This window comes from Marmota monax, unplaced genomic scaffold (assembly GCF_021218885.2).
Source record: "Marmota monax isolate L192 unplaced genomic scaffold, Marmota_monax_Labrador192_F-V1.1 WCK01_AAM20220418_F8-fsc00064, whole genome shotgun sequence".
Lineage (NCBI taxonomy): Eukaryota > Metazoa > Chordata > Mammalia > Rodentia > Sciuridae > Marmota > Marmota monax.
In genome coordinates, this window is record NW_026694542.1 from 629,131 (window position 1) to 641,231 (window position 12,101).

At 54.2% G+C, this 12,101-nt stretch overlaps 1 protein-coding gene across 2 annotated transcripts in view; it reads left to right on the top strand.

The window, feature by feature from the left end:
* Nucleotides 1-12,101, top strand: part of Cuedc1 (CUE domain containing 1) — an 87,752-nt gene that overhangs the window by 60,427 nt on the left and 15,224 nt on the right. For both annotated transcript variants that reach the window (XM_046420541.2, XM_058571484.1), the window contains exon 2: nucleotides 7,421-8,080. In XM_046420541.2, the coding sequence (XP_046276497.1) occupies nucleotides 7,736-8,080 (345 nt within the window). In that variant the 5' untranslated portion in view covers nucleotides 7,421-7,735. The remainder of the gene's footprint in view (nucleotides 1-7,420; nucleotides 8,081-12,101) is intronic.

The window sequence follows — 12,101 nt, forward strand, 5'->3', positions numbered from 1 at the left end:
TTCCTTCTCTCACGCCCAGCCCATCCTCTTTCTCCAATGGCTGTGTTGAGGGTCCTCTCTGCCCTTAATGGTCACTCCTGGGTGGGCACAGGTGTGGCTGCTCAGCAGCTCCGAGAGCCTCGGGAATGAGGCTGGCTTTGTGGCAGCCCCAGCAGCTGTGGCCATTTGGGCCGAGTTTCCATTAAGCCGTTTCCGCGCCTTGGGCAGGAGCAGGAGGCTCAGCATTTAAAGGTCACCCTGCTTTTGAAGCCGCAGCGACATTAATAGCTTGGGAAGAAAACAAGCCTGTGCAGGGGCAGGAGGACAAGGAGGCTCTGTCAGGGCTGTCCTCTTCTGCTCTCCCCCCTCCGTGTGCACACACACACACACACACACACACACGCATCCTGATAGCCCCGCTCTGTCCCTTGCTCTTCCCTCCTTCCTTTCTCTCCCTTTTGGAGCCTCTTTAGCTCAGAAGCCAAGAAGCTCTGCAGACTGCCCTGTGCCCCACCCCCATCGCGTTGGAGGTGACAATTGGTCGAGGATGCAGCTGTCTGGGTCCAGCAGCCTCTCCCTTCACACTGCCATTACCCACTTGAGGTTCCCCAGGACTTAACCATGGTTACACAAGCCTCCCAGGGGTCAGATGACCTCATTCTGGCCCCCCACTGGCTTTTGCAGCCTGGACTCCTGATGAGACCAAGTAAGCCTGGGCCCAGGCTTCCTGGATGGGAAGTGACAGCCCTGGCAGCTGCTGCATCTCACATGCCAGTTCTAGTCACCGGCCAGTGGCTCATCTAGAACGCCCTGTTGCAAAGGGTCCCGCGGGCTCCATGGGACACTACCTGGGTGGATCAGCCAGGTCTGCCAAGGACAAGGGGTTGAAAGTGGTGGCAGAATGCTACGTATTTCCCACCTCAGGTTTCTGAGATTCCTGGGGCGACTGGCAGATTCTTTGCTCCCTTGGGCCGTCCCAGGGTGGGGGCAGGGCACATCCGCGGGTCCTTGGGAGAGAAGCTGCTGTGTGCCCTTTCCCTAGAGCAGCCAGGGCCAGCGCTCCAGACACCACCTAGTGGCCTGGCCTAGCGGTGCCACTGGGCTGGGCCCAGATCCTGGGCAAGAAGAGTCCCTCTGCAGGCAGGGATTTTAGCGTTAGAGACAGACCACAAGATCCAGGGGCATTCCTGAGTGATGTTCACAAGAGGGAGTCCAGGATGCACAAGGAATAAAGCTTGTCTGGGGCAATCCCATCCCTCCTTCCAGAAGGGTGATTTTTTTGGGGGGGTGGGGGACAGAAGGGGCAGAAAATGCTGGCCACTGAGACCTCTGGCTTTCCCGCCTCACCTCCTCTTGAGGCCTCCTATCCTAACCCCCACCTCTCAGGTTGACCCTGGTCCTCCAGGGGGCAGAATGGAAGTTGAGGTCAGCTCTGGAGTGGGGTAGCCTCCTGTCTCAAAAAATGAAAAGGCCTGTGTGTATTTGCACATGCGCACATTGGATGTAATTCAGGGTAGTTTAATACGGTGCCAGAAAAGAAGAAAAGCCATAGTGATTGCAGGCCTCCATCTTTACTGATCCGCTTACCAAACATCTGTTGATCGTCCCAGCACTGTGCTAGGTACTGGGGGTCTCATAGTGAATACAGCATGCAGCATGCCCTTGTGGAGCTTGGAGCTAGTGGAGGAGATGGTCAATGGCACATGTACCATCTGAGGTGGTCCAGTACACAGGACAAAGGAGGGCAGAGGTTGGAGGATTGGGGGGGCTACCTCCCTGATAATATGACTGCAACCAAAAGGAAGAGGGAGGGAACCCCATGGATTTGTGAGGGAAGGACACGGCAGATGGGGGGAAGAGTGCCGTCAGAGACCCTGAATGGGAGTATGCATGGCTCGCTGATAATCTGGCAAGGATGCTGGGTAGTGGGACAGAGTTTGGAAGGTCAGTCTCTGCACGTTCGATGGCAAGGTCAAAGAGGTGGCAGGAGCAGGACCCTGTGGGTCCTGGTTGGCCACATTAAAGCTCTAGTCTGTATTCTGAGGACACAAGAAACGCTGGGGGCTTTGGAGCTGAGGAGTGACATGGCCACATAGTGAACAGTCTGTAGGGAGGCAAGGGGGAGGCAGAGAGATAGGCAAGAGGTAGTAGCCATGGAGATGGTAAGGAGCAGCCAGTTCTGAAGTCATTTTGAAGTCAGAGAAGACAGGATTGGGTGTAGGGTATAAGAGAATGAGAACACTCAGCAATGACTGCACAGCTTTGGCCAAAGCCACACGGAGTTGCCATTAACAAAGATGGAGAAGGCAGGGAGGGGCAGGTTGGGGTCAGAGGACAAGGTAACGTGCCATGGACCCATTTGTTGGATCTGCTACGGACATCCATGTGACAGCAGCAGGCAAGAGTCGAGGTGGAGAGGTCAGGAAGTGTGAGAGGATCATGAGAGCCAGTGTGCAGAGTGCAGATGGTACTTAAGGCCGCGGGGCTGGGTGAGATCGCTTGAGAGTAGTGTGGCCTGGCATACTGTCCAAGGCCTATACCTGGGCCACACTAGCCTGTCTCATTTCGAGCCTATTAGGCTCTAGGCACCCAGGTAAATTCCGTTACAGTATTCCTTCCAGGTAGATTTTATCCCTGTTTCAACCAACGAGGACACTGAGGTTCAGAGCAGTGAAGTGAGTTGCACAGCCTTCCTAGGGTCAAATGTGAACCCAGGACTCTGACTCTCCAACTCACTATACAGACCTGACCCTGGCCCTGATGCCAAGGCCTTCCTCAGGCAAGAAGAGGCTGCCTGGTTTGACCTTGGACAAGGCCGGGTGAGCCTCCCTGGGGCAGCCTGCCCACCTCCCTGAGCCAGGCCGGGAGTGACTCAGGCTTGGCTGATACCCACACTAGGAGTGGAGATTGGCTCTGTGCCGCCCCCTGCCAGGCCTGCATTCCTTCACAGGGAGGTGGAGACTGGCTCCCTGGGACATGGGGGAGGACAGGTGTGACGTTTCTGCTTCCAGGTCCTCAGGTCACCCACAACCATGCATCCGTGGAGAGGTCTAACGGGCTCAGCAGGTTTGATTCATTTCCTTTGTCAGAAGTCAGTCAGGGGTTATCTCCTCTGATTCCCTGCCAGTGCTCAGCAGCTGGGGTTCAGAGAGGTGGCATGGTTTCTCCAAGGTCACAGAGCCAGGACTGGGGTCGAGCCAGTAGCCCTCCCTTGTGCTGTCTGTTCTCTGTTGGAGTGTCCCGAGCCTGGAGCACACAGGGCTGCCTTTCTCAGGCTCTTGGCTCCTAGCCCTCCCAACCTTACCTGGCATTTTCCGCTCTTGGGAAGTAGGTTGTTAATTCTGGTTTCTCTACAGACTTGCCGTGCGACTTTGGGCAAATCATCTAGCTTATCTGAGTCAGTTTCCACAGCCCTAAAGTGGAGACAACAGCACCTATCTCGTGGAGTTGTAATGAAGATTACATGTAGGGGCTGGGGCTGGGGCTCAGTGGCAGAGTGTGATAAACCCTAGTTGGAGCCCTTGCACTACCAAAAAATAAAAAAATAAAAAGACTGACAGTGCCTGGCACAAGCTTGTAAACCTAGGTTACCTGCATGTCTTAATTTTTCCATGTATTTAATTTTTTTTTCTTTTTTCGGTACTAGGGATTTAACCAAGGGGCACTTTACTATTGAGGCAGATCCCAGCCCTTTTTATTTTGAGATAGGGTCTCATTAAGTTGTTTGGGACCTCACTAAATTGCTGAGGCTGGCCACTAGCTTGCAATCCTCCTACCTCAGCCTCCGAAATGTCTGGGATTACAGGTAAGCGTGTACCACCAGGCCTGGCTTACATTGCTTCTTATTTGAGCAGTGCTGGTTGCAAAGGCAGCCTGACAAGGATGACACTGACCTTAAGGACAGTCCTTCTCCTTTCCCGGTGGCTAGACACTCTCAGCCCTCGTCTCCAACTGTGGCTCCAACTGTGGCTCAAGCTTAACAAGGAGGAGAGAGAACAGTCCTCTGAGAATTGGGGGGGGCCTCACAGTCCTACTCGGTGCTAATTATAGGCAGCCTGCTTTGGGGAGTCCCTGAGTGCTTGTAGGGTCTGTAGAGATGGTATTTCTAGAATCAAACCCAGTTTCCCTATGTTTCCCATTGCTGTTTCTGACCTCTCTCCTCTCATCCACACACCTGCCCTTTGATGGACAGGCTGAGGCTTTGCCATTTAACACCGAGAGGGTGTGCGAGGCTGGGTTACTGCTGTCAACTGTTTACAGGTCATGGCCCACACGCAAGGCTTTGCACCCGGAGTAAATGGAAGAGGCTGCCTGAACCGTGGTGTCTCTGGCTGCCGGGGCCAGCCAGGCCTCCCCGCCACATTTCCTTGCAGAGAGCAGAAGGAATTCTAGGGGTTCACATCTAGATGGTGGGGAAGACTCCTTCCAGCGGCTCCATGTGCCTCGGGGAGCATCTTGGCCAGCACACCAACTGCTCCAGGCTCTTCAGCGGCCTCCCGCGGCAGAGACCTGAGAATGCATCTCGCTGGATTCCATGCCCGGTGCTGCTTCACTCTCATTGAAGCCACCTCAGGGCTGCAGGCAGATGAGGGAGACAGGTCCTGGGCCACAGAGAGGACAGGAGACTTACACGAACCCTGCTGCTGGGGAGTGGCACAGCTGCGTTAACCATAGCCTGGGTCTGAACCAGCGCCTGCTCATTGTTGATGGGAGAGTTCTTGAGTGCCTCTCAGGGGCTTCTCAACACTAAGGGGGCCAGAGCCTGAGGGACCTGTCCAGGGGGCTGTTAATGGGGAAAATATGGGCCTCACCATTTTCTTTCTTCCTCTTCTGGGGGTGGGCCAGGTCCTGGCCGCCTCCTCTGGGGTACTGCCCTTAGCAAAGCGAGAGTTGGGTCCCCCAGCCTTCTTACTGATTACTAGGGGGCAGGGAGATAGCGGCTTCACTCCAGAGGCATTAACGTAACACTGTGACCCCTATGTGTGATGACCAGGGCATTAGCTTCGGGGCCTCCTGACCCACAGAGGTCTGTGTTAGAGGCTTCAGGGCAAAAGTGTCTGTCAAGAGGGCATTTTGGCAAAGCCACAGCAGCATCCCCTGACCTTCTGATGTGATGGGATAGGTGGGGAATATCAAGAGGCTGGGGTGTCTGAAGCCAGCTTAGGAAGCCGTGTCATACTGGGCTGACTTCCTGTGTGCATTTTCATAACTGAATGCTTAGGCTGATCATTTGAGCTTGCATCTCTGTTTTCCCTTGTGAAATGGTGATGTATTCCTGGGCTGTGACTGGTTCACCTCAGAAGAGGTTGGGGAGAGGGAGTTGGAAATAAATCATGCTTCACCCAGTTAACAGAACACCACTCAAGCATTAAGCATGATGAAGTAGGTCTGTATTTTCTGACATGGGAAGATGGTCACAGTGCACTATTAAGTAGAAAACATTAGAGGCATGGTAGGATTTATGGTTTGATCACAGTTTAGTAAAATAGATTCATACACAGGGTAGTATATGCAAAGAACAAATACCTACACATAGGTACAGGATTATACTAACAAGTCTCCTCCCGGTGGGAGAGGACTTCAGTCTCCTAACCTTGGTGTCCATGTGCCTCTAGTTTTCTGTTCTAAAATACAACCCATCTCTCTGGGACTAAGCAGACACCAGAACAGGAGCCCTAGACAATTTCCCAGCCCTCCAAGGAGGCAGAGGTGTTAAAGTTTTAAGAACCTCAGCAAGGTGCACTTGAAGCCACCTGTGCACTGAGGTCCCTACAAACCTATAGGGAATGACCTAAAGGAACAGGGAATCGATGGGTCTTCTGACTCTGGGGTGGAGAAGCTCTTCCTGCGCCCCTCTGGTCCTGTGTTTCTCACACTTTCAGCCATGTGATGTTGAGACAGTGGTAAGGAAGATCCCTTTGATCTTTGCACCTGTTTCATCAAATTTAAGAATATCCTTGGGCCGGATGTAGTGGTGCACACCTGTAATTCCAGTGGCTCAGGAGGCTGAGGCAGGAGCCAGTCTCAGCAAATTAGTAAGGCTCTAAGCAACTCAGCAAGACCCTGTCTCTAAATAAATTATATAAAAAAAGGGGGGGGGTTTAGGGATGTGGCTCAGTGGTTAAGCACTCCTGGGTTCAATCCCTGGTTACACACACACACACACACACACACACACACACACACAAAGAATATCCTTCGATGGAACAGTCCCTTAAAAGAGCTGCCACTTTTCTACAATTAACAAAATTACTGTAAATCTTGAGGTAAAAAAGGAGAGTCAGAACTTGATGTTTGTAGACACATTCTGCTCTCCCTTGTCTGCACTAACAGGGTGTGACACTGGCAGAGATTTACAGGCCTGGTCCTGAGTGGGCTGGGTTACAGACTTAGGTCCCTAACTGTGCTTGACTTTCAGTCCCCCTCTCCATCCATGTCCTCAGGTACACTCTCCTGGCATGAGACCAAAGGCCAGGTTGGCTGGGTCAGGGTAACTGGTTCCTTGGGGGATAAGATTAGAACTTAAGACATACCTGGTTCCTCAAGACAACTTTGAGAAGATACTTCTAGAATTTATTTTTATTTTTTGTAAGATATGGGGACACAGTGTTCCATAAAAACAAATCTGCGCCTCTGATATAAATGAAACATGTCAGTGTAACACTGGGGTGAGGAGAATGAATCCAGGGGTGGACACTGGACTGGAGCCTTGTGATTCCCTCTGTTGGGCTGGTATTTCTCAGAGGCAAGGGCTGAGTTTTAGGGCCCAATGTGATCCCTCCAAGAGTGGGAGCAGGCTCCCCATCAGCCCCAGGGTCTTTAAGGATGAACATGACATTTCCTCTCTCAGGTTGGAAACTCTTGGTGATGCTGGGGAGTCCTCAGGATTCTTTGGGGGCTCTGCACAAGGAGGTGGGACCATGATGTATGGTGGTGAGGTGGCAAGATGAAGAAAGCAGTAACTAGTTGTGGCTCAAAACTAGAGGGGCAGGGCACCTATACAAAGCCCCTTCTGGCCTAGCTGGGTCCTCAGGGGTCCTTGGCAGTATGTGTAGTGTTTGAGACTAGTGGCTTGGGGTGGGGGCGGGGGTGGTACATGACTTTGGTTGGAATCCTGGCTTCTCTGCTTCCAGTCCTTTTATTCAATGCCTCCCTGTTTCCTGGGATGCTAGCGTCTGCCTCACTACCTCGGAGTGTTGTCATGGGTTAGGCCACACAGAGCACTAGGATGGTACCTGGCACAAAGGAAGTCCTTGCTAACTGAAGCTCTCCTGTGTCCTGTGGCTGTTAAGAATCGACACTGGAGAGAAAACACAAAAGCAGGTCTCCCTCCAGCAGGAGAGAGGTTGTCCCAACCTGCCCTCGTTTTCTCACAGCCTCTGGCCACCACCCTGAGCTCAGGTTTGCCCGCCCCTGACCTTGACTGTCTCCCTCGTTTCAGGTGGGACCCTCCGTGGAGCCGGGGGCAGGATGCTCCGGTGGTGCGGATGACCTGCCGTCCAGCCCCAGCACGGCCCAGGCCCGCATGCCGCCTCCCCGCGACGACCGCTCCCCGAGGGCCGCCTGGGGCCCGGCGCCGGCAGACTCCTGACCCGGAGCCGGCCGCCCATCCATCCCGGACAGACGGACGCCCGGGGGCGGAGGAGGCGTAGGCGTGAGCGGCCCTAGCCGAGGAGCCAGCCCGCGGCCGACGGCAGGGGGACCGGCCAGGGCTTCGCGGCCCCTCGGAAACATTCTCCCCACGCGGCTCGGCAAGATGACCAGCCTGTTCCGCCGGAGCAGCGGCGGCAGTGGCGGCGGCGGCGGCGGCGGCGCGGCGGGGGCCCGCGGGGCGGGGGCCGGGGGCGGCGGCGCGGCCCCCCAGGAGCTCAACAACAGCCGGCCCGCCCGCCAGGTGCGCCGCCTCGAGTTCAACCAGGCCATGGACGACTTCAAGACCATGTTTCCCAACATGGACTACGACATCATCGAGTGCGTGCTGCGCGCCAACAGCGGCGCCGTGGACGCCACCATTGACCAGCTGCTGCAGATGAACCTGGAGGGGGGCAGCGGCAGCGCCTACGAGGACAGCTCCGACTCCGAGGACAGCATTCCCCCGGAGGTAGGGCTGCGGCCCCGGAACTCACCTGTAGCTCAACCACCTGGTTGAACCTCTTAGGAGGATCTGGGTTAGTCCCCTGCCTGAGTTCTACCCAGCAAGCAGCCCTCCATTTCCCCCGGGAATCGTCTGGTCAGGCAGGGGCCTTATTTTATGGGCAGAAACCCTGCAGGCGGTCAACGCTGAGCACCTGCCCAGGGTGTGCCAGGCACAGTACTAGACTCTGGGTCCTGGTCATCAGAATCAATGTGCTCATTTTAAAAATGCAAACATGGCCAGGCGTGGTGGCTCATGCCTGTAATCCCAGAGACTCTGAGACTGAGACCAGGAGGACTGCAAGTTCGAGGCCAGCAGCCTCTGCAACTCAGCAAGGACCCAAGACACTTAGCCAGATTCTGTCTCAAAATAAAAAATACAGAGGGCTGGAGTTGTAGCTTAGTGGTAAAACCTCTGGGTCAACCCCCCAGGACCTTGGAAATTTTGTCCTCCTGGAGCTCACAGTCCTGAGAGGACTGGAGGCAAGAGTGGGGCATTGACCACCCAGAGTGGTGAGTGCTACAGGGGAGAGATGCAAGCGCAGGCAGAGGGAGGCTGACCTCCCCACCTGACACCCTGCGGAAATGTGAAGAGCCCGGAAAGGATGTGTGGGTAAAGGAAGCAGCTTTGCAGACACTCAGAGGGGAAAGAGTGCCCGACTGACTAAGGAAGTGGCCCCAGGACCATGTCAGGATCCCAGAGAGAGAGAGAGAGAGTGAGACTGTGGAGGCCACAAGTCTCTGCAGCTGAAGAAGAGTGGAGCTGGATCCCTAGAGCACAGGAAGCCTGGAGGGAGAATGGCATTCAGACCTGCCAGTTCAGTCCCCCTGAGGAGGCGTGATAGAGGTGGTGATGAGCCATTCCCATGCAGCTCTGCTCCTGGCTGTCCAGGGAAGTGACTGGGGAGAGAGAACCGCCACAATACATCAAAGGCCACCTGCTGGGAGTGTCTGGCCCTCTCCAGCCTCATTTGGGAGTTCAGCGCACATCTGTCTTCCCACCCAGTCTCCAAAGGATCTGTAGTGCTCATTGCAGAAGGGGCAAGGCACGCAGTCTGTCAGTGAGAGGGTCACTGCTGCAGGGGCATCGGGGGGACATGTAAGATGGGACTTAACTCCACTCTTTATTGAGTCTGAATCTGTGCCAGGCACCATCCTGGGTGCTTCCGGGGTATTTTCTCTTCTAATCCACACACATTTTGTGAAGAGCATTATTACAACCCAGATATGGCCTCAGAGTCCTCAAGAGCCCTGCAGGCACCTGCTCCCCGTCAAACACCGCCATCCTGCAGGTCATCCTCCTTGCTTCCCCCTTTCTTATTGGGTGCCCGTGAAATTTCTCTCTCTCCAGTGGAGGAGAAATTGTGTAGACAGTGATGTTTATTCCTGTATCACTTGCAACACCATGGCACACAACAAACACACAGGGAATGTTTGTTGAATGAGCAAACGTTGCTGCTGTCTTCGCCCAGCTTTCTATCATCTCTTTCCCAGGGGAGACCATTCCTTTGATCTGCCTTGATTAGCTACTGGAAAGGAGGGGTGTGTGTGTGTGTGTGTGTGTGTGTGTGTGCTCCCACGCACATGCGCGCAGATACATTTTTTTTCAGTGTAAGCTGGAAAGTTTCCTGCAAACTCTGACCCTTTCTACAGCGCCATTTGTCCTGACAGGCAGGCAGGCAGGATGCTTCCTTCTTGTCCACAGTGCACCGCCCCGGTGAGCCTCTGCATGGCTTCCCCATCCCCCAAATTGCCTGCACTCGGTGTTCACTTGTTTTCTAAGACCCTTGCCCTTCGGTGGAGCCCCTGCTCAGCACCCCTGCCCTTCCTTGGCTCTTTCCCTAGCCCCTACCTTTGGAGCCCTGCCTGGGCCCATCAGCAGGCAGCTCCTGAGCCAGCAGAAAGTGCTGCAGAAAATTTATGAGCAGCAGCTGGAATGACAATAACTGCTGACTGAAAAAAGCCCCCTTTCTGGGGGCTGATGGATGGTGGGCTGGCCCGAGGGGTATCCTTGCCACAGAGAAATATCTCCTGTCAGATAAATGGCCCAGACCCTGCTCCCCAGAGCACCTGGCAGGCATCCATCACCCACAATGACTTAAGCCAGGGAGGCCACAGAGCTGAAAACCCATCACCTTCAGAGCCAGAAGAACAAGCTCCTGTGACTAGTGGGGTTGGAGGAGAGCAGCAGGGGAGGCTGGGGAGGCACGGGGAGTCCTCTCTGTGGGCTGGGGATCTGCCTTTCTGGAGCTTGCAGGCCCACTGTCTCCGGGCTCCACACAGACCCATTTCCTCTCCAGGAGCCTCTGCAAGGTTGGGCCTGCTGTCCCAGGAAGCTGCAGTGTCCTTGAGTCTGGGGGGCTGACTGCTGCAGGCCACAGCCAAAGGAAACCCAAGTGGCTTCTTCTGGGAAAAGTCCCCCTGAGCCCTCCTCCTGTCCTCACCTATCTCATGAGACCAGTCTCAGCTAGGATAGTCCAGGATGGACCCCACAGAGCAGAGGGGTCTGAGAAATGGGATGTGTGAGCTGAGCATGGCAGCAGCAGGTCCTCTTGTGAAGCCATTACCCTGTGCCAGGCATCGGAGATTTGTCAGTGAACAGGAACAGCCCTTGAGTGTTTGTTATCTGTCTCTGTCTTCCTTCTTGTGAAAATCTGGGGTAAGCAAAGCAGTGGCCTGCAGAGCAGCTACACTCTTCTTTTCCTGCAAAAGCATCTGTTTAAATACTTTCTGCTCAAAAGAAGAAACGCTAGTGCATTCCAGGGTGGAGGCCGCCTTGGGTCAGTCTGGCTGTGTGCGCGTACAGCACTGCAGTGTGTGTGTGTGCTCACATATGCATGCTCGCTGCCAAGGTGTCCCTGTGAGGCTCTGCGTGCAGAACATGGCTGGTCTAGAGCACAGGTGTGCCAGCCAGTGCAGCCCAGCCCAGACCTGCAGAGGCAGAAACAGAGGCTGCTTTAGGGGTGACTTCTGCAAACTCACTTGGAGGTAAATGTGAGGCTTGGCGACTCTGGGCTGATTCACAGCCTCAGAGCCCTTCCCAGTTTCCTTGGTCTTGGAGGAGATGGAAAAAGAGCTAGCAGGAGGAAGAGAGAGGAGCAGGAGGCTGAGGAGTAGCCAATTGGGGTGTATGCTGAGGGATCTGCCCCAAATGCCTCTGTGGACCTCTGGGGTAAGGTCTGGGTCAGTCTGTGTACCAGAACCCAGCCTTTGCCCAACCCTGGGACTCTTCCTGCCCTCTTTCTCACTCCTGGATGAAGAGAAGAGTTCAAAGGGAGAGCAGGCATCTGGGCCCTGTCCATCCTGGGAATTCAACCTGGGTGTTCAGATTCTGGCTGTGGAGTCCATGATCCAAGTTGAAGACTCGGTTCTAAAAACCATGGGTAGTAGCTTTTGCTATGTCATTTAGTCAACCTGGGCCTCAGTTTCCTCATTTATAAAGTGGGTGTCATAATCTGAGGTTAAGACAACAGATATGGAAGTACTTTGAGAAGGATGTGAATGATGTTCTCATCAAAGGACACGCAGCACATGCATAAGAAGAGGATACAGAGCAGGGCGCGGTGGTGCACGCCTATAATCCCAGGGGCTCCAGAGGCTGAGATAGGAAGATGGAGAGTTCCAAGCCAGCCTCAGTAATGGTGAGGCACTAAGCAACTCAGTGAGACCCTGTCTCTAAATAAAATACAAAAAAGGACTGGGGATGTAGCTCAGTGGCAGAGTGCTCCTGAGTTCAATCCCTAGTACCAAAAAAAGAAGAATTAAGAAGAAGAAGAGGATACAAAGTTCCAGCACGCAGCAGCTCTGTGAAGTCTAGATCAAGAAACATCATCAGGGCTGGGGATGTGGCTCAAGCGGTAGCACGCTCGTCTGGCATGCGTGCAGCCCGGGTTCGATCCTCAGCACCACATACAAACAAAGATGTTGTGTCCGCCAAAAACTGAAAAATAAATATTGAAATTCTCTCTCTCTCTAAAAAAAAAAAAAAG